The 24250-nt window shown below is 34.7% G+C and overlaps 1 protein-coding gene across 4 annotated transcripts; it reads left to right on the top strand.

Annotated features, from left to right (window-relative positions):
- Positions 1-558: 558 nt before the first annotated feature.
- On the top strand, positions 559-22459 carry LOC111015590 (sodium/hydrogen exchanger 8). Of its 4 annotated transcripts, XM_022290668.2 has the most exons (23): positions 559-970; positions 1666-1716; positions 1817-1908; positions 2680-2757; positions 2834-2991; positions 3139-3240; positions 3404-3521; positions 5114-5166; positions 5246-5311; positions 6064-6108; positions 8264-8316; positions 9474-9658; positions 10802-10849; positions 10968-11075; positions 12118-12349; positions 13600-13902; positions 14944-15041; positions 17655-17786; positions 17880-18098; positions 18206-18412; positions 18649-18913; positions 21237-21538; positions 21830-22459. In XM_022290668.2, exons 1-23 carry the CDS (start codon positions 763-765, stop codon positions 22139-22141), a joined length of 3435 nt encoding a protein of 1144 aa, XP_022146360.1. In that variant the 5' UTR covers positions 559-762; the 3' UTR covers positions 22142-22459. The 4 variants fall into 4 exon arrangements, with proteins under 4 accessions (XP_022146360.1, XP_022146361.1, XP_087978447.1 ...); XM_022290669.2 differs by lacking the exon at positions 6064-6108; XM_088122321.1 differs by lacking the exon at positions 559-970 and having other exon boundaries at positions 1682-1716; positions 1795-1908.
- The last annotated feature ends 1791 nt before the right edge of the window (positions 22460-24250 follow it).

The following is a 24250-nucleotide window of genomic DNA, read 5'->3' on the forward strand; positions in this document are numbered from 1 at the left end:
CCACATATTGTTGATTGAAAAAGTATTAAATCACAGCCAAATAACATCTACTCGTTTCCTTAAGATCAAAGAATTATCTTCCATAAAATTCAATATTTAATCCTCTAAACCATATTTGTTGAACTAAAAAAATTAAAATCGAAATTGATGATTAAAGTATCATGAGTTGGAAATTTAAACTCAAGACCTGTTGATCATAGAGAAGTGTCAATTACCTTTGAGCATATCTCAGGTTAATTTTATAAATAGCCACCGTAATTCTTAAAAAAATTAATATAATTAATTGTCATATGTAACCTATGTTGTGTGAGTTCAAACCTATCTCCGATGAGGTGAGTTCGAATTTATCTTGGTATTCGTGAATTCAAATCCTTTACTTTCGCCTGTTGAACTAAAAAAACATTAGAACCTTCGACGTTTTGCTCCAACAGGTATGATTCAACTAGAAATATGCTCATGTTTGTAACTTATCTCGTAATTATTAGATGCTAGATTAAAGATACTTCTTGTTATTTATTTACTTACTATATATATTTTCTTATTTTCCGTTGTTAATTCGCATTACTAAAATTGTCTGGTTTCGGCTACTTTTGAGTTTCGTGCATGCTTGAGCTGCGCATCCGGAGGGAGAGGGAGAGAGAGAGAGCCGACTAGAAAAGAGAAAAAGAGCTGAGCTCCAGAGTACATAAAATCTGTAACCAAAATCCTGGTCGTTAAATTTAGTGAAGGAGAAAGAAGAAGAGTAGACTGCAAAATCTTTTAATGGCGGGAGTAGAATTGCTGGACCTGTTTCCACACCGGGACCTGGAAGAGGGAGCTGCTGGTTCATCCGATTGGAATCCAACCGATGCCGTGCTGTTTGTAGGACTTAGTTTGGTGCTTGGGATTGCTTGCAGACATCTATTGCGAGGCACCAGAGTTCCTTATACCGTTGCCTTGCTAGTTCTTGGCATAGTTCTTGGATCCATTGGTTCGCGCCTCTTCCCTTCATTCATTTTGATTGTTTTTGTTATTCCTCGTATTCTGCTGGTCTTTGCTCGCTCATTGTTGCGACTTAATACTTTCAGTTGCCATAGATTTTGGAAATTTAATCGTTCATAGTCAGTATTCATTTACTTGTTTACTGTTCTTTAATTGTGTAATTTTAGTTTTCATGGATTTTAGATCATACCTGAGTTCTGAACTAGCTGTTGTGAAAATTAAACGCTAAGGAATATTTTCCGGAAAAGAATGGAATAAGTTCGATTGGTTGGGAAGAGAGTAGATCGTAGGAAAATTGAATCAAGTGAGTGGATTAACAGGAGAAGTATAAAATCAAGTATGCAGCCTCAACAGTATTTTTATATCGGGAGTTGACTGAAATTCTCCACTTGTTGTCCACCTTCTGGTTGCTCTGTGGTTTCTCGTTCTCTTGCAATGAAATCCAGTATCCGTTTTTTTTATTTCAAGGTTATGATAGATGCCTAAAATATGAGTTTGATTTAAATATGGTAGGCACGATGAAATTATCTGCTGTTGGTCCATTACTGCATTTCTGAATGATTAAATTGCTAGCTCTCTCTCGCTCTGTATTTATATTTATGTATATGCTTTTAATTTGTCATTCGCCCACACTTCTACGACTCGCTCAATGCTTTTCTTTCCTCAAACTGTAATAATGCGCAGAATATGGCACACATCATCGATTGGGAAAGATAGGGGATGGCATTCGTCTCTGTAAGTTTGTCCTTTTACTTCTCATCCTCATCATCGATTAGTGCTGTCTAAAAATATCAGTCGTAGCTGTTAAAACAGGTTCAATGCTTCTAAACTGCAGGGGCAAGAATTGATCCTGATCTGTTGTTGGCTGTTTTCCTTCCTGCTCTGCTGTTCGAGAGTTCATTTTCAATGGAAGTGCACCAAATAAAGGTGCCAGTTTATGCTTTCTTAAACTATCATCCTGCTTTTAACTTAACTTGTTGTCAAGAGAACTTATATACTTCTTTGGACAAATCACTTTATCTAATTATTTTTGAAGAATACGTTCTGAATGGACTTGTCTTCTAAGAACTTCGGACTCTCTAGAGTTGTTCCAGTAGCACCAATATTAATCTGCCTCGATGTATCTGAAAATTTGTATACAAATTGATCTGCCATCCAAATGGGCTAATGGCAGTTCAAAAGCTACATTAGTTCAGTGGTAGATAACTCATTTAACATTACAACTAATGGCTTCTATTAACAGAATAACAGCTTACACAATTACATGGATATCCCTACGTCAGTTTCACCACTCACAGACACACATATAAACACACACACAAGAAAAAAAAAAGGAACTCGCCTTAAGTTATCTTGATAAATTAATCTCACTATGGACATAATACTATAAACAAATAAAGGGCTTGCCAGCATGGCTCGGTAAGGCCTTAATCTCTGCTAGCTTGTGTGAATTGTCATCCATGCCATTCTCCACCTTGAATGTGACAATCTGAACTTATCTCGGAGGAGGATGGAACCTAGTCTAGTCCTAACCCATCCACTCATAGCTTCACTTCTATATGCAAGCAACTACGAACCCTTGAACCCTCTTGAATGTGAAACTTTGGCTTATAAGAGAATCAAGGTGAGTGCACAAAGCTAGTTTCACATGCCTATGCTTTATGCTGCCCCACTTAATTTCTTGCAACTTTGGTGCAGAGGTGTATGGCGCAAATGATCTTATTAGCTGGTCCAGGTGTTTTAATTTCAACCTTCTTGCTTGGATCTGCTTTCAAGGTATCACCAGACTATCAGTTCAGATAGTAAGAATTACTCTATGTATATGTAATTAATTTTTGATGCCCTACCACAGCTCACTTTTCCATATAATTGGAATTGGAAAACATCATTGTTGCTTGGGGGACTTCTGAGTGCCACAGATCCTGTGGCTGTTGTAGCCCTATTGAAAGAGCTAGGTGCAAGTAAAAAACTGAATACGATAATAGAAGGAGAATCCTTGATGAATGATGGGTATAATTTTGAATTATTTTTTAATTTTGATCCTTTAAATAAACTATTTTTCAAATAAGTCGTTACACTAATAGGTTTGAAAAGACTAAATATTTCATCTATTCATTATTCTGGTCCTCTTTTAAAATGTTTAATTTCAACATCCAGAACAGCAATTGTGGTTTATCAACTCTTTTACCAAATGGTCCTTGGAAAGAGCTTTAACTGGGGAGCTATAATCAAATATCTCACGCAAGTCTCGCTGGGGGCGTATGTACCATTTTCTTCCTTATTATATTTGTGCATTAGGCCAGCTTCTTATTACCATTTCCCTTTTTGTTCTATTTGATCATTTGAGCCAGAAATTGTAGATTTTCAACTTTATTATCGGATGGTCCTTGTAATCATGTCTTGCTGATGTTTTAAAAACCAGTGTGGGAATTGGTCTTGCTTTTGGGATTGCATCTGTCTTATGGCTCGGGTTCATCTTCAACGACACAGTGATAGAGATTGCACTAACCGTTGCTGTGAGCTATATCTCTTACTTCACTGTATGTGACCCTCTCTCTCTCTCTCTCTCTCTCTCTCTCATTAGTCTTGTAATGGATATTGTAATTTGGAATTGAATTACTTTCAATGCATTGGGTTTAAGAAACTTAGAATGTAGTGCTGGTTGCTGAATGGTTTTTGGAATTCTCTAATGGAGGTAGACTCCTTATGGCCCAAGGTAACTGATAAGAAGAATGGCAATGTTCCTTCTGGCTGGTTTACTCTGAAACGAAGTATTAGAATGAGTAGATGCATTTGGATGTTCATTTCAGCTTCTGGAATCTAATTAATCACTTGTCTGCTTTGATTTGGGTAAAGGAGAACGTATAAATTTTCAGACTGACTTGTGAGTACTAAGTTTCTTTTGACTTGGGGGACTTTTGATTTGGGTACTAGCCGCTTAGCACTAAGTTTCTTAAGCTTTTTTGTTGGGCATAACTGTTGTACAAGGAGATAAAATAAATGTGTCTGGGGGGTGGGACTTGCACTTGAAAAGACAACTTTCAAAAGTAGAAATTGTGGAATGAGATAAACTTTTAGCTTTACCGAAAAATGTTTTATCCTAACAAGTAAAAAGATAATTGGCAGTGGATGTTAGGGTGCTTTTGTGTGTTCTCCTTGAAGAAAGCTGCAAAAAATATTGCAATAGAAAAAATGGTTCTTGCAGGAGAGTCGCATTGGAGACATCTTTACGTAAGGAAGGAGACTTCGTCATCCGGCTCCTCATAAATGATGTTAGGATCGGCCAGTCCATCCAGTCTTATTAGTCTCCTTCAGTCACTAGATTGGGCTCCAAGTCTTAATACCAAATGGGAAGCCCATCCAAGCTCCATGCTGGAAGAAGTTAGACAAGTTTGCCATGAGTGGTCACCAAGCTAATCCCTTACCACCAAGGACAAAAATTTACACAAAGCTAATTGCAGGCTTCATATTATAGGAGGGCCTGTGAATGCTGGACAAGGCTACTAAAGGTGTTTGGTTTGAGCTGGTGCTTTTCTCCGAGTCCCAATGACAACATATGCCCACCATTATTTGGTCATCCTTTTAAGAGAAGAGCTAAAGTGATTTGGATAAATTAGAGCTATTTATTAAGTACTTTGGAGTGAGAATTTTAGAGTCTTACATGATAATCGTAATTTTTTTTTTTCGAAAATTGGGTTCTTGTTATCCTTTTGGGTTCCTCTTGTTGTACTGTTTCTAGTTTAATGACATTCAAAATTTTTTATTGAAGCTAACAGGAGTAGCTTTTTCTGAGCTCCTTTCGGTTGGGTTGTTCCTCATCTTCCCCTCCCCATTTGTATTATTTGTTCCTTTGGTTTCTTGAATACTTCATTTTGCCGAGATTGATTAATTAATTATAATTTTTGATATTCTTTAAGACAATCGACATATCATTCTATTGAAGGAGTTGCTTTGTGATTCTATTGATATAGGCTTATATCTCTTTTTTTCAATAAATAATTTTTACTAGCAAACTGTAGTCAAATAATTTTATAAATAAGATTTCAAATTGGTTTCTTCGATCATTTATTTTATTTAATTATTTTGGGCTTTCCTCTTATCTTGTATGGGATTCTTGTCATATTTATGATAGGCTCAAGAGGGAGCTGATGTTTCAGGTGTTTTGGCGGTGATGACTTTAGGAATGTAAGTTTATTTGCCTGATTATATGCTATGCCATCTGAATTTCGATGATATGATTCCTGATGTTACAGTATTTTACCAGGTTTTATGCTGCAGTAGCAAGAACAGCTTTTAAGGGCGATGGTCAACAAAGCTTACATCATTTTTGGTATACTGTTCCATCGTGATTATTGTCTCCTCTTTATCTTCTGATCTAATTTGTTCGTCATTGTTAAAAAGCTTATCCATTTCACAGTTCATGAATTTAGCACACTCACATATTATGTCCAGTCCTCGGGCTTAAGCGAGAGGAAAAAAGAAGTCTTTTTTTTTTTTAATTATTTGCGCACAATGCGAAGTTTTTAAATTCCCAAATCCCAATCATTGGTATCAGACCTAGATGAGCGAGTAATACAAATAGCAGAAATTGTTTAAAAGTGGGGTGGGGGAGGTTACAAGTACCGGTTATTTTTAAAACCTTCTCTATCAAGACTGCTTGTGTGTCAGGTTTTATGGTGGGGAGTCATCCATGTAACCCAGGTTTTAATCATGCTTGCTCGCCTGGTAAGTCTTTCTAAGGCCATAATTACAGTAATTGCTTGTAGTAGTTTAATAATGGTTATTTGAATGTGGATCAAATAATGATTGTAGACTGGATATGAAAATGTTTGACCTCATTAATCATTATCATCCCTCCCTGAAGCCCTTGAAGGAATGAACTTGAGTATCCGACTCTGTGTTATCTTTGTGATGGAAAGAAAAGAACATTTGCATTATTTTTATATTTATATTGGTAAAAAATTTCCACTGTCATTTGACACATATATGCATATTTTATGTAGGTTGACAAGATCACATCCAATTAATTTTACTTGTCAAAAAACATGGATTAATTTTTTATTTCAATTATTTTTTTCCCAGGGAAATGGTTGCTTACATAGCGAATACATTAATTTTCATATTGAGGTGAGAGCTTGACTTGAGCATGCTTGTTTCTCTTCTATTTGGTGAATGACATAAAGGTTGGAGTGAGTAGATGTTTTCTCCTATTTTTGCAAGCTTATTTGGTTGGTTTGTGAATGCTCCACCACTTTTTTTCGCTGGCATGCCCTTGATGCCAATGATGCTCCAGTCACTGAGCTTGTGAATGTGATATGATCTAATACCTATGAATGATAGGCATTGGAGCTTAATTAGGCTGTAAGTGAGTTAGTGCATATGGATGGTTATAAGGGATAGTTAGAAATTTGTGCAAGTAAAGAATGGAATAACTTTTATGGGGCATTTTTTTCAGTACGGGTATGAGAGTTTGAACCTCCGACTTTAATGAAAGGAGTAGATACCACAATTTTTATGGGGCATTTAACTTTCCACAAAGCATAAACAATGCTCTTTGGTATAGAAAGGCCGCCTGCCAATGCTTTAAACAATGAAGTGAGATCTTCACTTGATGGGAATTGGAATGGAAATCAATTAAAATGAGAATGTTATTTATTTGATGTTGTTTAATATTTACTAGAAATTTGTTGAATTTGAATAAAAAATTCACTGATAAAAACTATCTGAAATAAGAATAGAAATTAAATATATAACAATTATTAGAATGCCTTTTCTTATTTCTTGCTAATTACAAATAAAAGGTGTGCTAATATTATTTTTAATTAAACAATAATAAAATTTATTTTATTTTATGACTATTTTATTGATAATAAATATTTTAATTATAACACGGTATTTAATATTAACAAATAATAAATAATTAAAATAAAATTACATCAATAAAAAAAGATTAATACAATTTTTATTAGAACAACCCTAATTAATATAAAAAATCATTAAATTTTATTGTTCTAAGATTTAATAATAATGAATTCTTTACTAAAAGAATAATAATAATGAATTCTATTTAGCAATTTTATTAATATTAATGAATAATAACAGAGTGGAATTAAATAGAAATCTTTAATATTTTATAATAAAATCACAATAAAAGTTTATAAATTTTTATTAGAAGTAAAATTATTAGTAGTACTAATAAACAAAGAAAAAATAAAATTGTAAAATAATTAATGAGATTGATGAGGTTGCAGTGGAGGAATGAGATGAGATTGATTTTCAAATTTGAGTTGGGTGTGGGGAGTAAAGGAAGGCCTAACTGAAAAATTACCTGCATCCAAGTGCCAACTTCTTTTTATCTTCTCTTTCAACAACTGAAACGCTTAACCAGTATTAAAGCAACAAAATATCACCCAGCACTAATCCTTTAGGTTTCTTTTCACAAAATCTTTCCACGATCTTGAATTATCCTAGCTTCAAACTCTGACATATCTTTATTTTGTAAAATCTCAAAGACTCTTGGGAATTTCCTCCTGAGCTTTATTTTTCCAGAATGCGACATTAACTGTACCATCCCACTCTCAGTATGGCTTTTCCTCCCTTTAATTCCTTTGGGATGAGAAAAGAAATGCCTTAAAATACGTTCGAACACTATAATCACAGAATGAAGCTTGTAGCGTGGATTAGGTTCTTGGTCATTTTATCAAACGTTTTTCTTTACTAAAAAGTGGTAATATATTTATTCTGAAAATGCTAATTTCATATCCTATAGTTAATTATCCATATATCTAATTTAAGTATGAGATGATGGAAATTGGAAAGTTCCTCAAGAGGCACGAAACAAGTGACAATTTCCTCTCAGGAAGGGACATTTTGAGGTTTGAGAAAATATGGCTAAGAGAATCACAAAGGCCCTTTTGCAGGATTGGTTTCTTGTTGCAAGTAGTCTTACATTATCATTGTTCTTTTTTAGGAGCGATCCTATTTTTCTACATTATTGCATGAGTTAGTCACTTTTAATTGCATTTCGAATAGTCAATCTGCATACTCTTCTCAGTCTAATTCATAAGCCAGTAAGTTCTAATAAAATAAAACCCACGAGCTAGTTAGTCCATCTAACTTCTTGCCTTGAAAGCAGTTATAGAGTATAAGAGTTTCCATTACATGTCCTCTAATTCCAGTCTTTTATTTAAATTTTCTTCGCTGTGTTCGACAAAAGTAGTTACTTCCTGCTAAAAGTACCACAGTTGTTATTAATAAATTAAGCAATAATGTGCTTTTGCAGTGGAGTTGTTATAGCTGAAGGAGTTCTTGGAAGCAAAGGAATTCTTGATGATGGTAAGCTCACTCCATAAAAGCTTTTTCCTTTTCTCGACAAGTACAGATATAAGCACCGTGAAACTTGGGAATTGAAAGTGATGGAGATGATATAACTCATCTTAATATCATTGGCTTTTGTAGGAACCATGACAAATGATATACTTCCAAAAATTGTTCACATTTTTTGGTTTGGTTCTGCAGATATGCTGTTTGTGTGTCTTGGATGGGGAATTTGTGGATCACTTATAGTTACATTTATCTTTTGCTGATTTTCAATGGAGTCATTTATTTGCTATTTACGGAATTATTGGTCCGGGGGGATAAAGTCCTGTTATCATACAGTTGTATGCCTATTTGGTGGCATTTTTCCAATGAAGTGAGTGGTAATATCTTTGGAAGAAAGAGGGAAAGGTGACTGTCTAGTGTGCCAAAAAGTCTGTTTTTTGCCTTGTTTGTCATTGTTGGGAATGTGACTAAAGTCCCATATTAGATAGGAAAGAGGAAGATCATAGACATATAAGTGAGGGATAAGATCTCCATTGGTACGAGGACTTCTGGGTGAAATTAAAATCAAAGCTACGAGGACTTATGCACAAAGTGGACAATATTATACCATCCAGAAACCTTCATTTTCCGTTGCCTGATTCTTGCTTACTGTCTTGTTCTTAAATCAGGCTATTTGGTCTTGCTTTCATACCAAAATGATGCAATCTAGCAATTAAGAGAATAATCTTCAAGAATACTCGAAAGTATTTAGTAACATTCAAAATCTAGTAAGATACTGAAGAGTACAGGATATCATCCCATAGATTAAGAAACTATCTAAAAACAATTAACAACTAGAAACGAACAACAAAAAACAAACTCAAACAAAATTACAATATTACTCCTAATCACACTGCATCAATTAGAAATGCCTCGAGAATAGAAAGGAAGTAGAAAGAAAAGAAAGGAAGTTGAGGGAGAGAGTAAGGGTAAGATTTAGTTGCGAATGTTTAACGAGGGCTAGTGTTACTATCATGTGGTTTTGTTGCGTTAATACTTTTGTTCAATTGATAATATAGGAGAAGATGGCTCTTCAATATTTGTGCTTACATGTTCTATTTTAGATATATCTACTGCGTGGATCTAATCATTTGCTTTTCCAAGGCTCAAGCACTATTTTTATTTTACAGGAACTTCATGGGGCTTCCTCATTCTGCTTTATGTCTATGTGCAAGCTTCTCGAGTTATAGTTGTTGGAGTACTGTATCCATTTCTTCGGTATTTTGGATATGGCTTGGATTTGAGAGAAGCTACAATACTGATATGGTCAGGTCTGCGTGGAGCTGTTGCTCTGTCACTTTCACTGTCAGTTAAGGCAAGCTTTTGAAATCAATGCCAATACTGCATCTTCAATCTATATTCATAAACTGATCGTCTTCTCACCTAAGTAAGCACATTAACACGTGTTTCCATTTACTAGCATTTTGATTTTCTTGGTGACAATTAAAATACTTCACAAATCGCTAGGATAAAAGAACTAAAATTTCAATATGGTATAAGATACATCATTTTTCTTGAGGTTTTTTTAACTCAATAGGAAACAAAAGCAAATTGTTAGAACTAAAAAAAAAAAATTTAAAACATGATTGAACCATAAAAATAGAAACTAAAACATGATTAACCATAAAAATAGGAACTAACTTAGTTCCCATTTTTACTGTCCCTCTTTCTCACGTACACTTGATTGATAGGAGGTCTAACACAAATGTGGGAAGTATAATGGAGAAAATGAATCTCGTCACAAACTATTTCCATCTAGTTGAAGTATGAGCAAAATTTGAGTGGAAATTCGTATTATTCAAGATAAGAAGTATAAAGGATATGGCATGAACTTACATTTCAACCTTTGCATGTGAAGTTGATATCTCGTTGACGTAAAATGACCAAACCTAATCATATCTAATAGTTTTAGCTTTTGAACTTGTAGTAATTCTCAATAAGTTTAAATTTTTATTATGTTACTTATTCAAATATCATCATTGCACATGCAAGCTGGCCCAGATACTCATAGATATAAAAAAAAAAGGTACATATTCGACTTTATTAATTAACTTAAGATTTGAGCTTGCAAACAAAAGGTTGTGTTGAGGATAAAATAAACATCAAGTTCACTCTAATTTAAGATTTTAAGCTTTGGGGGTAAGTGGTAATTGAACATTCATCTAATGCTCCCTTAGCCTACGAACCTTCTAGTCTTGCAGATGTTTGTTCTATGTAGTTGTGTGACAATTCAGAAATCTGGGCTGTAATTGAAGACCTTTTGTTTATGACCTGGATTCCTGTTCCATAGTCTCATGTCCAATGACATTATTCTTGTATAGCTCATCAATATTTTAAGCAAATTTACTTCATTCCTCAATGATTTTTATGATATTATCGAGTTTTAGTTCCCGCACCATTGTAGCATTATAATTCTTTAAATGCATTTTGGTCTAATTTGTAAACTTTTTCGTTTCAGCGATCAAGTGACCAGTCGTTGTACATCAGTTCAGAAACTGGAACTCTGGTTAGTAGTTGGAGCTTTTAATATGTAACACCTTCCAGAATTTATATTAATCTTGGAATCAGAATAGGGGATTACTAAATGACAAGCTTACATTTGGTGGCACTTTTCTTCTTTGCAGTTCGTTTTTTTCACGGGTGGAATTGTATTCTTGACACTTATTGTAAATGGTTCAACCACACAATTCATTTTACATCTTCTGAATATGGACAAGCTCTCTGTGGCTAAGGTGAAACTCTATTTGATCTTTTGAGTGCAACTTTTGTATCTTCTTTTTCCTCGTTTATGTCCTTTGGCTTTTATCTTCTGTCTCTCGGTCTACTTGTTTTAAAATTCTATTTTCTATTAATTTTTTTGCATTTCAGTTATTTATTCGTAAACATGTAGATTATTTAATCTTACAAAAAATGAATACATTATCAAAGGTCTTCATTTAAAGCTCACCTACAAGGTAGATGCCTTGCAGGGATGATTTGACAGCTTTCATTATAGCCATATAGATTGCCCGTATAATTCTTCAACCATTCATTTTGGCAATTTCCAAGGGCGGTTTCAAACTTTCAATTCTCAAAATTTCCCCCCGCCCCTCCTCCTTCAAATTTGGAAATTCCTACATATGGTTTGTTCAGTTTCAATCGTCCACTTTAGTTGTAAGCAGTCTGCAAATATTGATGGTGGACAAATTGGCATCTTGTCATAATTCTTTCCAAGAAGAAATAAAATAGTTTTTTCAGACAGATAGGTACAATGCAACCAAGTCTTGTCAAAGTTATAGTTGAGAGGCTTAACATGTGCTTCCGCACCATTTCTATCTACCATGTGCTGCCCAACACCATTTCTATCTACCAATCAGCTTTTGCGGGAAGGTATATCCTAAATGCCCATTTTAATTGCCAAGGAAGTTGTTCGCTATTGGATGTGCTGGAAGAAAAAAAGGGGTTATTTTTAAACTTGACATAGAGAAACCTAGTAAATTGGAACTAAGGGGTCTCCGATCCCTTTCATTCTCATGTCCATCAAACAAATGCAACCTAATCTCCATTCTCCTTGGATAATGAAGGAATCTTCAGTTAAATCTTAAATGCTAATGAAATTATCCATAATCTCTTAATTATTCAGTAGATCTCTGTAGGTAGATTTAGCTTGTTTGTTAAAGTGAGTTTATAACAAAGCTTTTTGACCAACATTTCTTAATGAATTTTTCAATAAATAGAAAGATCAAGACAACTGGTATTTTTCTCTTGTTCTTTATATTTGTCTTATCATTATAGAAACGCATATTGGACTATACAAAATATGAAATGTTGAACAAAGCATTGGAGGCCTTTGGAGATCTTGGAGATGATGAGGAATTGGGACCTGCTGACTGGCCTACGGTGAAAAGATATATAACAAGTCTCAGTCATGTGGAGGGGGAACCACTGCACCCGCACAATGCATTTGAAAGCGACCAAAATGTTCACTCTATGAATGTGAGAGACATTCGTATGCGACTTTTGAATGGTAAAGTTAGCTTATGTTTGTTGCACTTGGCACTGCTTGTCTATTTATTTATTAATTTTGCTATGTGCAAAATTAAAATATTCTGGCATTTTCTTGATTTAACCATGTTAACCTTGAAAATGTCATTTTTTTTTTATAATTGGTAAGGTAGGTACCAGATTCATTTCATAGTAATACTTTTGGACTTCTGCTTTGATAAAAGATAAAGTACGCAGTTCTTGGATCAAATTCATTACTTCAAAAGATACAGATTGAACAGCTTATGAAATAGAGAAATGGCAGAAGTAAAAGACTAAATTTACCCTAAATACAGAGCTGTCGAACATATTTTTAATTTACAGAAGATGAGAGAAAATACAACAGTAAATGGAAGATAAATGTGTCAAAATAAAATAAGAATCTATACATGATAGAACTCGTCAAGTGTCAGATAAGATAGGCTTGACTACCAGCCTTATGTGTGAAGTCTAAGGTTGGAGCCCAATGGGCTAAATACTAACAGCTGCCGAAGTATTAGAAACTTAACATGTACAATCCAAGGACATAAGCCTGATGGGGCTAAATGACTGAACCCTGACTGTTGAGTGCACATTCTCAGCCCTTTCGTTGGTTTTTTCCATGTAAGTTGTTGCTACGCTTTTGTAATTTTTATTTCATCAATGAAAAAATTTTGTTTCCCTCAGAGAAAAAGAGAAAGCACATTCTCAGTCTATCAAGTTTTGTTCATTTTTTCCTTATATCTTTCTCCATCTCTCTCCCTTGATTGGCTCCTTTTCCTTGTAAAAGTTTACCCATTGGTCTCCCTTGTGTGTAGAAACATCCTCCTTGCGTCTTGATTGTAATTGTACTTTATGGGGTATAAATGAATATAATATTTTCTGCAAATTGTCAAGGCTATCAGCTAAAAGGATCACAAGTTGGCGTACTTTACTCAAGGACTTAGATATCAAATTTTTTTTAAATGACGAGCTCTTCATTTTATTAAATTTGTCAAGGTGATTTTGATTAGTTGTTTCCTCTACGTTTATTTAATATTGATGTGTTTCTTTCCAAACTTTTTCTAGTTAGTAGTTTTTACTTTTTGTTGAAATTTATTGAACCAAACTAGTAAACGGCTCACCTATATCAAAGTCAAACAGAAGTTTAGTTACTTATATGTGCCATATTTTCTTGAATCTGGCTCTCTGCTTTTACACTTAATTCTATGCGAGTGTGTCTCTCAATTAACTAAAAAAGTTCTTTATCTTTAGGTGTTCAAGCTGCTTACTGGGGGATGCTTGACGAGGGAAGAATAACGCAAACTACTGCAAATATCTTGATGCAATCTGTGGATGAAGCCCTTGATTTGGTTGCAAATGAGCCCTTATGTGATTGGAAAGGTTTAAGAGCTAATGTCCACTTTCCAAATTATTATAAGTTCCTTCAGACAAGCATTTTCCCTCCGAAGTTGGTCACGTATTTCACCGTGGAAAGATTGGAATCAGCATGTTATATTTGTGCAGCATTTCTCCGTGCACATAGAATTGCAAGACGACAGCTTCATGAGTTTATAGGTAACTAACTACCTTCCATTGTGATGGCTAGGAATTTTTTGTAGGTTTTTCTCCCTACTTTCCCTTGGCTAACTTGTATGCTAAACTAAAGGATACATTTCCTGTGGACCAGAATGTCTTTAAGAATGATAGCATTATTCAAGTAGTTGCTAAGGAATTTAATTCATGGACCTTATATGTGGCCAGTAGATCTTTTTTTTCCCCTCTTTTTATGAGGAACTTAGTCAATCTACTTGCTGTATCTTGCCTCCGGAGGATGAGGTTTACAAAATATGGAGTGAAAAACAAATTGCTTCCAAGTTCTACACCTAGTCAATTATGTTCCACTTAAACCTTTTCTCATTAAAGTAAAAGAAATGTCTCATATCTCAAGTATAGAAACCTGGCACAAGGAATCCCTGTAATGTCGTATGTATGGTCATCTAGTGGTAATTATTAAAATAAGCCGTTGATCAGTTCTGTAATCAATTATTTAGCGTCGTGTGCACACTTTTTCTACTTTATTTTGTGCATTTTTTATTTCCTCAAAAATCTGTTTTCCAGTTGGTTATCTCATGTTGCAAAGTTGGCATTATCACATGGTTCACTATATGATGAGTTCAGGAAAGGAACATGATTTTCTATTTTTTTTTTCTCGGTAATGATATAAATTGATTGCCAAACATTCCCCAAGTACTTTTTACTTTTCCTAATTGAAAATATTTTACATCATTGCATTGGACAATTGAATCAACTTTTTCATGCTACTAAATATCTTTCCTAGTCAAAACTCATTCACTTTCGTCAATTTTGATGAAGTTGTCATGAATCTAGTTCAACAAAGGTGGAGCTATTTGGAAGCATTCTTCTGCCTCTACCTTATCATGAAAATCTCAATCTTCTGTACTTTGAGTTTGGTTTCTTACTGTGAGCCACTTGAAGAGCTCTGAATCTAGATCCTTGTTCAAATTTTCTTGACATTAGAAATGCTCTATTTTTATGATCATTTTGTTAGTTTAAATTCTACATGATGTATAAACATGTACTTGTATGATATTTCAGGTGATAGTGCTATTGCTTCTACCGTTGTTAATGAAAGTGAGGTTGAAGGTGAAGAAGCACGAAAGTTTTTGGAAGATGTTCGTGAGACATTTCCTCAGGTTTGTAAGTTTGGTATGGATGTTTCATGGGCAAGTTTTGGTCAGTTATAGTACGTGTTCATTGTCATGGACAAATTTCTCTTTGTTTTGTTTGTTAAGAGTATTAAACATGAATAAACGACCAATGAACCCAAAAACTTAATCTAATGGGTTAGGATAATTTTAATCATTTATATTGGATATCTAATACTCTCCTTCACTTGTGGACTTGGAAAAATGCACAAGGCCCAGCAAGTAGAAATGAATATTACATAGGGAGGAAACAAGTTCGAACACAGAACCTCCTACTCTGATACCATATTAAATATGAATAAATGACCGATGAACCCAAAAGCTTAAGTTAATGAGTTAGGATCATTTATCACGGGATATCTAACAAAGAGCATACATTAACTAGAGACTGCTTTGCCACATTCTTTTATCCATGCTTATTTTTCAATCTATATTTTCTGCATGTGTTTCATACATTCTTTAGCTAACTTTGAAAGATACTAAGCTTTATTATTTATGATTATGTGGTATTAGATCAATTTCAAAAAAGAGCTATCCCTTTTCATATTTGCCGTTGGCTTTAATATCATTTTATTCCCCTCATAGCCTTAGCCAACTTTTGTTCTCTCTCTATAAGACGTAAAAGAAAGAATCAAATACCTGGGTTGGTGAAGGATCAACAGATAATTAGTTCATTAGACTGCCCACTGTATGGGTATACTCCTAGGGCTTAGAGTACAGCCCAAGCTGGTTTTGTACAAGGCACAGATATTCTATTTTGAGCACTCAGTGTTCGGCACCGTCAGACCACTTGAACATGCTTTGAATATGTGATTTTGGTTGCCCACTTTGATGTAACATCAAGCCACCTTTCATATTACTTTTATCCTATATTTCATGAGTAAAAAATATTGAAGTTGATTATAATTCTCTCCGTGTGAATATAACAAGGCTTAGTCTGTATAAGATACATGCAGAGTTGCAGACTATAGAGATACTACACAAATTTATCAATGGAGCTTCAATAAACTATTCTTGTACCAACTTGGATATGATATGATTATAATATTTTCTCCAAGTTGAAGGGGAGTGTTAGACATGTATGTTATTCTATATTGATGTGAATATCTTAGTTATAGAAATTATGGTTCTTCATTTTGGCTATCTTTGGTTGAGAAGTGCAACGCATATATCCTCCTTTGTTCTGTTTTGGTGTGCCATCCTTCCAAAAAAAGAAAAAGTGCCTCTATGGCTTTATGTATCTAGGTCATTTTTTGGATGTTATGGTCAGAAAGGGATGACCGCATCTTTGACAAGAAAGTCGTCTCCTTTGATTATTTTTGGAATTCAAGTTCTTACCCTCGCTTTAGCTTGGGGTAAGTGCTTATCGTCCTTTTCAAACGATGGATTAACTTATCTTTTGCCTTTTGGCTAATTGGAAGGTTCTTTTTTTTTTGAAAATAGGTAGGTTCTTTCCGTAATCCGTTAGCTTTGGCAGATCTTCCACCTTTTTTGTATTAAAAAATACTTTGATTGTAGTTTTACAACATACTACTTTAGGCTCTCATATATGTGCATAACTTATGACTCTAATGAATGAGATAAAAGCTACTTGCTGGTAGGTGTCTCCCTTTATTCAAAACCCATTTGGTTTATGCTCTAAAAAACCTCCCTTCTCACTGTCCACTTGACTTAGTGATACTAACAGCCACCAGTTATTCAAATTCATTTTATAGCAAACAGTTAGACACCTTCCGGAACGATTTCCATGTTATAATTTATTCGGAATGAACTCTGGTCACGGCCAGGCAACGAGCCTCGGTTATAGGGATCCACAAGTGTAAGCCACACGGCATCGATTCCGGAAAATTAAAAAAAAGAAAAAGTTTTAGAGAGCTGGATCGTATATATTTTTTTTGATAAGAAACAATGGGATTGTATTCAGAATCAAAAGAAGCCCGGAGACAAACAGAACAGCCTAGTGGCAGAGGGTCGAGGGGACCCTCCCCGAGGAAACTATACAATCAAGGAGTTCCAACTTTGATAAATCAAAAAGAAACCATAGTTACAAAAAACCTTCTTGTGAGTCGAAGCCCACCAAGAAGCTATAAGCTTAATATTCACACTAAAAGAGTCAAAAAGAGGCCTCTTTCTCTTCAAAAAGTCTATTGTTTTGTTCCTTCCATAGCAACCACAAAAGAGCTTTAGCTGCACAATTCCAAAGAACATACGCTTTTCCTTTGAGTCTGAAGCCACCAAAACCTTCCGCTACAAAATCATCAATCCTCCTAGGAACACAGATTGCAAGATCAAAAAGAGAAGCTACGTAGTTCCAAGCCCTAGTAGTGAACGCAGAATGAAGGAAGAGATGATCCACTGTTTCCGTGCTGTTAATGCACATGGTACAAACTGAAGGGGAAAGGGTCCAATGAGGAAGCTTCCTTTGGATTTTATCGGCGGTATTTGTTCCCCTATAGAAAAGAGTCCAAAGGAGAGCTGGCTCGTATATAGATAGAAGTAATAATGTGTTCATTTCATTTTGCTCATTTTTTGGTTAGTTACCCACGATTTATAACTCTTATCAAGTTGCTATTACATGCTTATTTGGAAACTTCTTTTCAGGTTCTGCGTGTTGTTAAAACTAGACAAGTAACATATTCAGTGCTCAACCATTTAATTGAGTATGTACAAAATCTAGAGAAGGTTGGCCTACTAGAAGAGAAAGAGATGTTGCATCTTCATGATGCTGTGCAGGTTCTCCTGATCTTTCTATCAATTATTTTTGGTTGAAATCGTGTTACCGCTCGGTATTATATTGTTTAAAAAGTGCCGCTTAATTCATTGCAGACTGACTTGAAAAGGCTTCTAAGAAATCCTCCTCTGGTAAAGGTTCCAAAAATGCGCAACTTAATTAGTGCACATCCATTTCTTGGGGCACTTCCTCCTTTAGTGCGTGAACCACTTGAAGTTTCAACGAAAGAAGTAATGAAACTACGTGGCGTGACGCTTTACAAGGAAGGTTCAAAGCTTAGTGGTGTTTGGCTTATATCCAATGGAGTGGTGAAGGTAGGAGGATTTTTATTTTATCATGTCATGTTTATTTCATTTCTGATTTGCTGATTGTAAGTTTTACTTTCCTATCCCTTTGTTTTATTTTAATTTTTTCATTCCAGTGGGCAAGTAAGAGCACAAGAAACAAGTTCTCCTTGCATCCCACATTTACTCATGGAAGTACTTTAGGCCTGTATGAATTGCTTACTGGGAAGCCATGCATATGTGACATGATTACAGGTTCTGTGGTTCTCTGTTTTTTTATTGAACATGACAAGATTCTCTCAGTACTTAGATCGGATCCTTCAGTTGAAGACTTCTTATGGCAGGTATTTCCATTGAGCACAGAACTTTGTCATTGCTAGTACTGTTGTTACGGATCCTGACTTCCTATCAAGCGTTGAATAGTAAATAATGGAGTTTCATCCATTATGATATCCCGTTATTTAGATCTAACAGGAGACTTGAAGCCATTGTGTTTAAGGCGCATAGATTTGTCGTACTTATTAAGTTATTATGTATCAGTAGAATTGTCAATGCTTATTTTGGTTGAGTTTTCTTCCAGGAAAGTTCCATTGTTCTTGCCAAACTTTTGCTTCCACAAGTATTCGAGAAAATGGAAATGAGAGATCTAAGAGTTCTTGTTGTTGAAAGGTCAACAATGACCACATATATAGCAGGAGAAAGAATAGAAATTGCACGCCATTCTATTGGCTTTTTATTAGAAGGATTTATCAGAAGTCATGGCATCCAAGAGGAACTGATAACATCACCTGCTGTGTTGTTCTCTTCGCATGGGAATCAGAGCTTCCATAATATGGAAAACTCAGGTAATCAAACTATTATTGTCTGCTATTTTGAATGACAGTAAACTATATGGACTAATTTCTTGTTTGGATAATAAACTACAGGAGTAGTAAGGATAACTTAATTATTAGGTGGTGAATACGAAATAGATTGGGCTCAAGAAGAGAGAGGGGAAACTTTTGAATATTTACTCTGTAGTTGGCATTATAATTTTCCTTTTGATACTATGAACTTGCTTCTAATTCTTATGAACATGTTTCGTAGCAGTTTGTGAACAAGGAGTGTTCCCTAGCAAAAAGAACGAATCAAAGATTGGAAGCTGTAGTAGTAAAGTTATTGGGGATCAAATGGTGTTGAATGAGTTGTCAGAAGTGCGAGAAGAACCATGGGAGAATTTAATTTTCTACCCCTGTAATTAGCTCAGTTTGGCAAATTTGAAGCTTCAACTTACAAGATTAATTAAAATCTAAGCTTGAATGATTGTTCGCAATTAATACCTCCTCAAAACTTAATTATAAAATTTTCCATGAACTAACAATAAATCATACAAAAGTCGCTAACCTGAGCATAACTCAACTGGTTAAGGTACCTATTTCCGACCAAAAAATCGTGAATTCGAATCTCCACCCCTACATGTTGTACTAAAAAAATAATAATAAAATGAAATAAAATCATACAAAAGTCAACTAACAAAATACCCAAAATCATGTCATTTAAATGTCCAAACCCAATCATCAAAATACTCTAAACCAGAAACAAAATCAAGTAAATAGAAAGCACTCAAACTTAGCAATAAAATGTTCAAATTCAACTAGCTAAAAGCACCCAACACAATTGGAAGGATCTATACCCACAAAAATATTCTTGTCCAACCTTAAGAATACCCATAGCTAGTCACAAATCTTATAAAAATGGAAAGTTGATTAATTGAGGGTATTAATTACACTAGTTATCCAAGTATAGGGTTTAAATTGCATCACTTAATCATGTGTAGGATGAAATTAAAAATTAAGGGTAAAATTAACTTGGACCTAAGTAAAGGGTAAAATTTGAACTTTTACCTAAAATTAGTGGAAGTAATGATTAAAGAGGAAACTCTTCAGACCAGAATGGATCCAAATGATAAGAGAATTGACTGTTGGAGTTGGATCTTCTCGAACAAGTGAAGTGCTTGACTTAGTAATAGGAGTAACAAAAGTAGGAAGGAAGAGTAGAAAATTGGAGACGCCCATATCTGATTGGATAGATTTGAACAGCTAGATGTACAGGGTGGAGCAATACTTCCACGTGAATAAGCTGGGAGATGGAATCGATTTGAAGTGATAACTCTTTTCTGTGGAAGGAGATGATCTTGCTTGGCTTGAATAGGACTGATGTTAACCATTGCAGAGTTGGATGGAGTTGAGAGGCAACTGTTGATCCTTGAAAGAGGGCTCCCACTCTGAAAATTTTCTTGCCCTCAAATCAGAGACATCCAGTTAGGGAAATACTAACAGTGGTTGAAGTTGCTGCTAGCAGCCTTATTGAAATTTGAAGGTGTATCTGAGGAGATATTATAAGACGTTAAAAAATGAATAAAAGGGGATTTGCTTCTGGTTCCTATCAGAACTCTATAACGTTTCAGCCATAGCCCCATGGAGAGGAAGGGCTGATTTTATATTACATGGGAACTAGACTACAGACATTATTTATGAATTTAAATTAAACTTGAAGGCTCAAGAGTTTAAACTAACAGACTATAAAAAAATAATCTCCAATTTAAACTTTCTACTTCTAGATTTGTTTAATATAGAGATAAATTGCATCCAAACAAGATAAAATATAACAAAATTAACGACTCTAAAAATAAGTTAGTAAGAACTGCGAATATTTGCCTGCAACAATTGTCATTATCTTTATCTACAGTTCCCGCATGAACATCGAAAGTGTTTTTAAACTTGTACAAATGAAGCAAATAAACGCATGGGACCTCAATGGAAATATTGTAGTTGTCAGGTTAGTGAAATGGAGTGCTGGAATTGATAGTTGTTTCTGCCCATGTGGAATCGCTTTGCTAAAACTGCTGTTACAATGTTGGTTGAATGTGGCTACCTATGTGTATTTTCACCTACAAATTGACTAGCACCTGTAGTATTTTTACTTGTAATTAATACTCTTCTTAACTAGTTCTCATTGAATTTCTTTATTTAGTGATGATAACTAGCGAAGAACTTGAACAAATTATTTGATAAGACTTAGATCCTGGAATAACTCTTTATGTTACTTACAGTGGATGCTTATCCTGAATTTTTCATGTGCATAGAAGAAAACAATTGTTAATATTTGCTATTGAATTGATTCTAACAGGGATGAGTGGTTCTAGTTTTTCTCATCAAGGCTCCTGGTATGAAGTTGAAACAAGATCAAGAGTAATCGTTTTTGACATTTCTGCCCTTCAATCTGATAATAATCTGAATCGGTCGTCATCATTTATACATTCTGTCGATCACCCTCAAAGATCTCTGAGCAGAGATCATTCTGGTCTCATGAGTTGGCCCGAACAGTTCTTCAAGCCAAGACCACCGCAGAAGCAGAACTTTGAAAGAACTGAGCGTCCAGCCGATAGCTTGTCTGCAAAGGCAATGCAGCTAAGCATATACGGTAGCATGGTATGTTCAATTGTAATATGTCAGACTTCACTTTATAAGTACATCCTCTTAATCTCAACATAGTTATTAAGTTCCGTTTGGCATTATTTTCCATTTGGGTATTTGATAAGAACAAGATTTCTTCTTAGGGATTCTACGTGTTTTTCTTAATTATTCTTCAGTACTCTTTGTTACTCTACCTAGTAAAAGGTATTCTTTGGCTACCACAGATAATGGACTGGTAGTTTTTAGTTTTTCATAATATTTCTTTCATTACAATTTGGTTTTGATTTCCTCATGTCTTTCTGCAAGGTCGATGTTCGTCAGCGGACTAAGAGTGTTCCAAGCAATGTTGCCGGACCATCTCTTAGCCAGTCAAATCCTGCAATTCCTTCATATAAAGGTGTTCCCCTTCCATCTGTCAAATCAGAAGGATCTGCCACAATGAAAAAGAGGCTTGATGCAAGAAAGTTACCAATAAACCCCGTTGGACCTCCACAAGAAAACCGAGTTCCTAATGCGAGCAACACAAGAGATGATTCAAGTGAGGAATCAGGTGCTGAGGATGACGTCATAGTGAGAATTGATTCACCAAGTGTGCTTTCATTTCACCAGGTTCCTTGAATTCAGAAATTAGTTATACTAGGTGTGGTTCCCTTTCCTTTTCTTTGTAAATTAGTCTGTTTGTCGTCTACATGTGGTAAAGGATACATAACATATGAATGGAAGCGTGTATTTGATAGCAGGGCTGGCAAAGGTTAGGCATGGTGGCTTGTTAGCTCGCAACATTAGTTTAGCACTGAAGTTGAAGGCTTGTTTGAAGTTATTTATTTAGTGAGCAGTTCTCATATTACTACTGGACCTGCAGGAAATAATTCCATCATGAAGTCGTTGCCTGATGTAGTTTGACCTTTGTGCAAATAATAATAAACCATTGTCTCACTTTTTTCTTTGTGAATGAAGCCAACAGTTGGAATCGAGATTGTACATTCTGCTGTAGAAGATCAATGGTTACCATGGCATCTTCTCGAGAATTTTTTAAACAATCTGGACTTCTCAGAGGTATCCCTTCTTTTCCTCCTAGCCTGACTTTTAGAGTGACTTGAATGCCACAATCTCTTGTTCTTGTGATTTTGACAAGATGCAACTGTGTTGTGGATTGAACCAAATCTTAAATCATGGAATATATGAAAGAAGTTGAAATTATAGCATGTTTGGTCTTTGGTGCCTGTGAGACAAATAATAGTGGGTATGTCACTACAGAATGATGTAGGAGGTGTAAGATAATTAAAAATTCATGTTCAGAAGTCCTCACATTGCATGATCAAGCCAATTGAAAGAAGTTTCTTGAATTGGTGTTTTGATTCTTTGTTTACAGTGGGCACTCATGAAATTATGTGTCTTTTTTGGTTTTCATTTTTGTTGTGGAACACTTCTATTCTCTTTTAACTGCTGGCAACAGGTTAAATGAGGCGTTTATTTTCTATCCCAGATTTTTACATATTTGTAGATGCATCCTAGACATGTATGTGCATTCTGCATTTAACAAAAACTACTTTAATTATAGCCATTTTAATTTAAAATATTTTAAATAATGAACCACTTATATTTGGTCATACTTTTTAGCTATTAAAATGCTTTTCACTCTAGCAGTTAGAGCTTCGAGCTTCATGTTTAAGGAAAATGTTATGATAACAAAGAAATTGACTTCTTTTTTTTCAAAATTATTTTTCGGTACTTCTTCTATGGTACTTCTAAACTCAATGATTAAGATTATAACTTAGAGTGCTTTTGCTCCCATATAAGTTAAAGTTAAAATTTTATAACCATGCCATCACATTGAATAAATCTCAATTGCAATGTCTCTTGGTTGAAGTTTAAATCTTGATCGAAGGTTTGAATATCGATTTCAAGCATTAATAGGAATTATGTTGGAAAGATGAGATTCTAAAATTGGCTCATATGTGTAATATAAATAGAGAAATATCAACCACTTCAAATTTTTGCACGTTTGACTAGAAGTATTTAGTTAACTTGAGTTTAGTTTAGCAGTAATTGACATAAATATTTGATTAAGAGGTCGTGAGTTCGAATCTTCGATCCTTACTTGTTGCGCTTAAAAAAAAGAAAAAAAATAGCAGGATTTAGTATAGCCAGTTTATATTTGATTTCTGGCTCCAGTCCTGGCCAGCCGCACCAAACTATATTGGTTAGAAGCCCCCACTTTTAACTGAAAATTATTTCTGAAATTGAGCTGAGTAGCCTTTTTTAAAAAAGGCCAACTATGAAATATATTCCCACCTCCAAATTTTTTGTTTTATAAGAATTTGATTACGTTATGAAATTATAAATTATCCCATCTTATTTTATCTCTCTTCTTTTCCTTTTTCTTCCTATTTGTCATCTTCTTCCCTCTTCTCTCTCCCTATTTTCATCCACCAACTCTCTCCCTCTCTCTTTTCCCGTTTCTTTCTCTCTCTTCCCCATCTTCTTCTTTCCCTTCTCTTCTCTATACTCAATTATTAAATTTTAACTCTCTTTCTCTCTCTTATTCTCTCTTTTTACAGATTTTCAAAACTTTAATTCTCTCTTCCTCACACCTTCTTTCTCTCTCTAAAAATAGGTTTCTCTCTCCTCCACACACCCCTCACATTTTTTTCCTCTCTAAAATCTCTAAAAAAATGTCTGACATTTTTTTCATTCCCCCTGAAAGCAGTACGCTTCCACCTCATT

Source organism: Momordica charantia (assembly GCF_013281855.1).
Source record: "Momordica charantia cultivar OHB3-1 chromosome 4 unlocalized genomic scaffold, Mcharantia_2.0 BLBB01000004.1, whole genome shotgun sequence".
NCBI classification, from domain to species: Eukaryota; Viridiplantae; Streptophyta; class Magnoliopsida; order Cucurbitales; family Cucurbitaceae; genus Momordica; species Momordica charantia.

Bases quoted from the DNA above. Each gene is read 5' to 3' on its own strand.
- LOC111015590 (XM_022290668.2), top strand. From the start codon at position 763: ATGGCGGGAGTAGAATTGCTGGACCTGTTTCCACACCGGGACCTGGAA. The intron at 3,522-5,113 runs GTATGTGACCCT...TATTTATGATAG, and splicing joins GCTATATCTCTTACTTCACT to GCTCAAGAGGGAGCTGATGT. The intron at 17,787-17,879 runs GTTCTCCTGATC...AATTCATTGCAG, and splicing joins ATCTTCATGATGCTGTGCAG to ACTGACTTGAAAAGGCTTCT.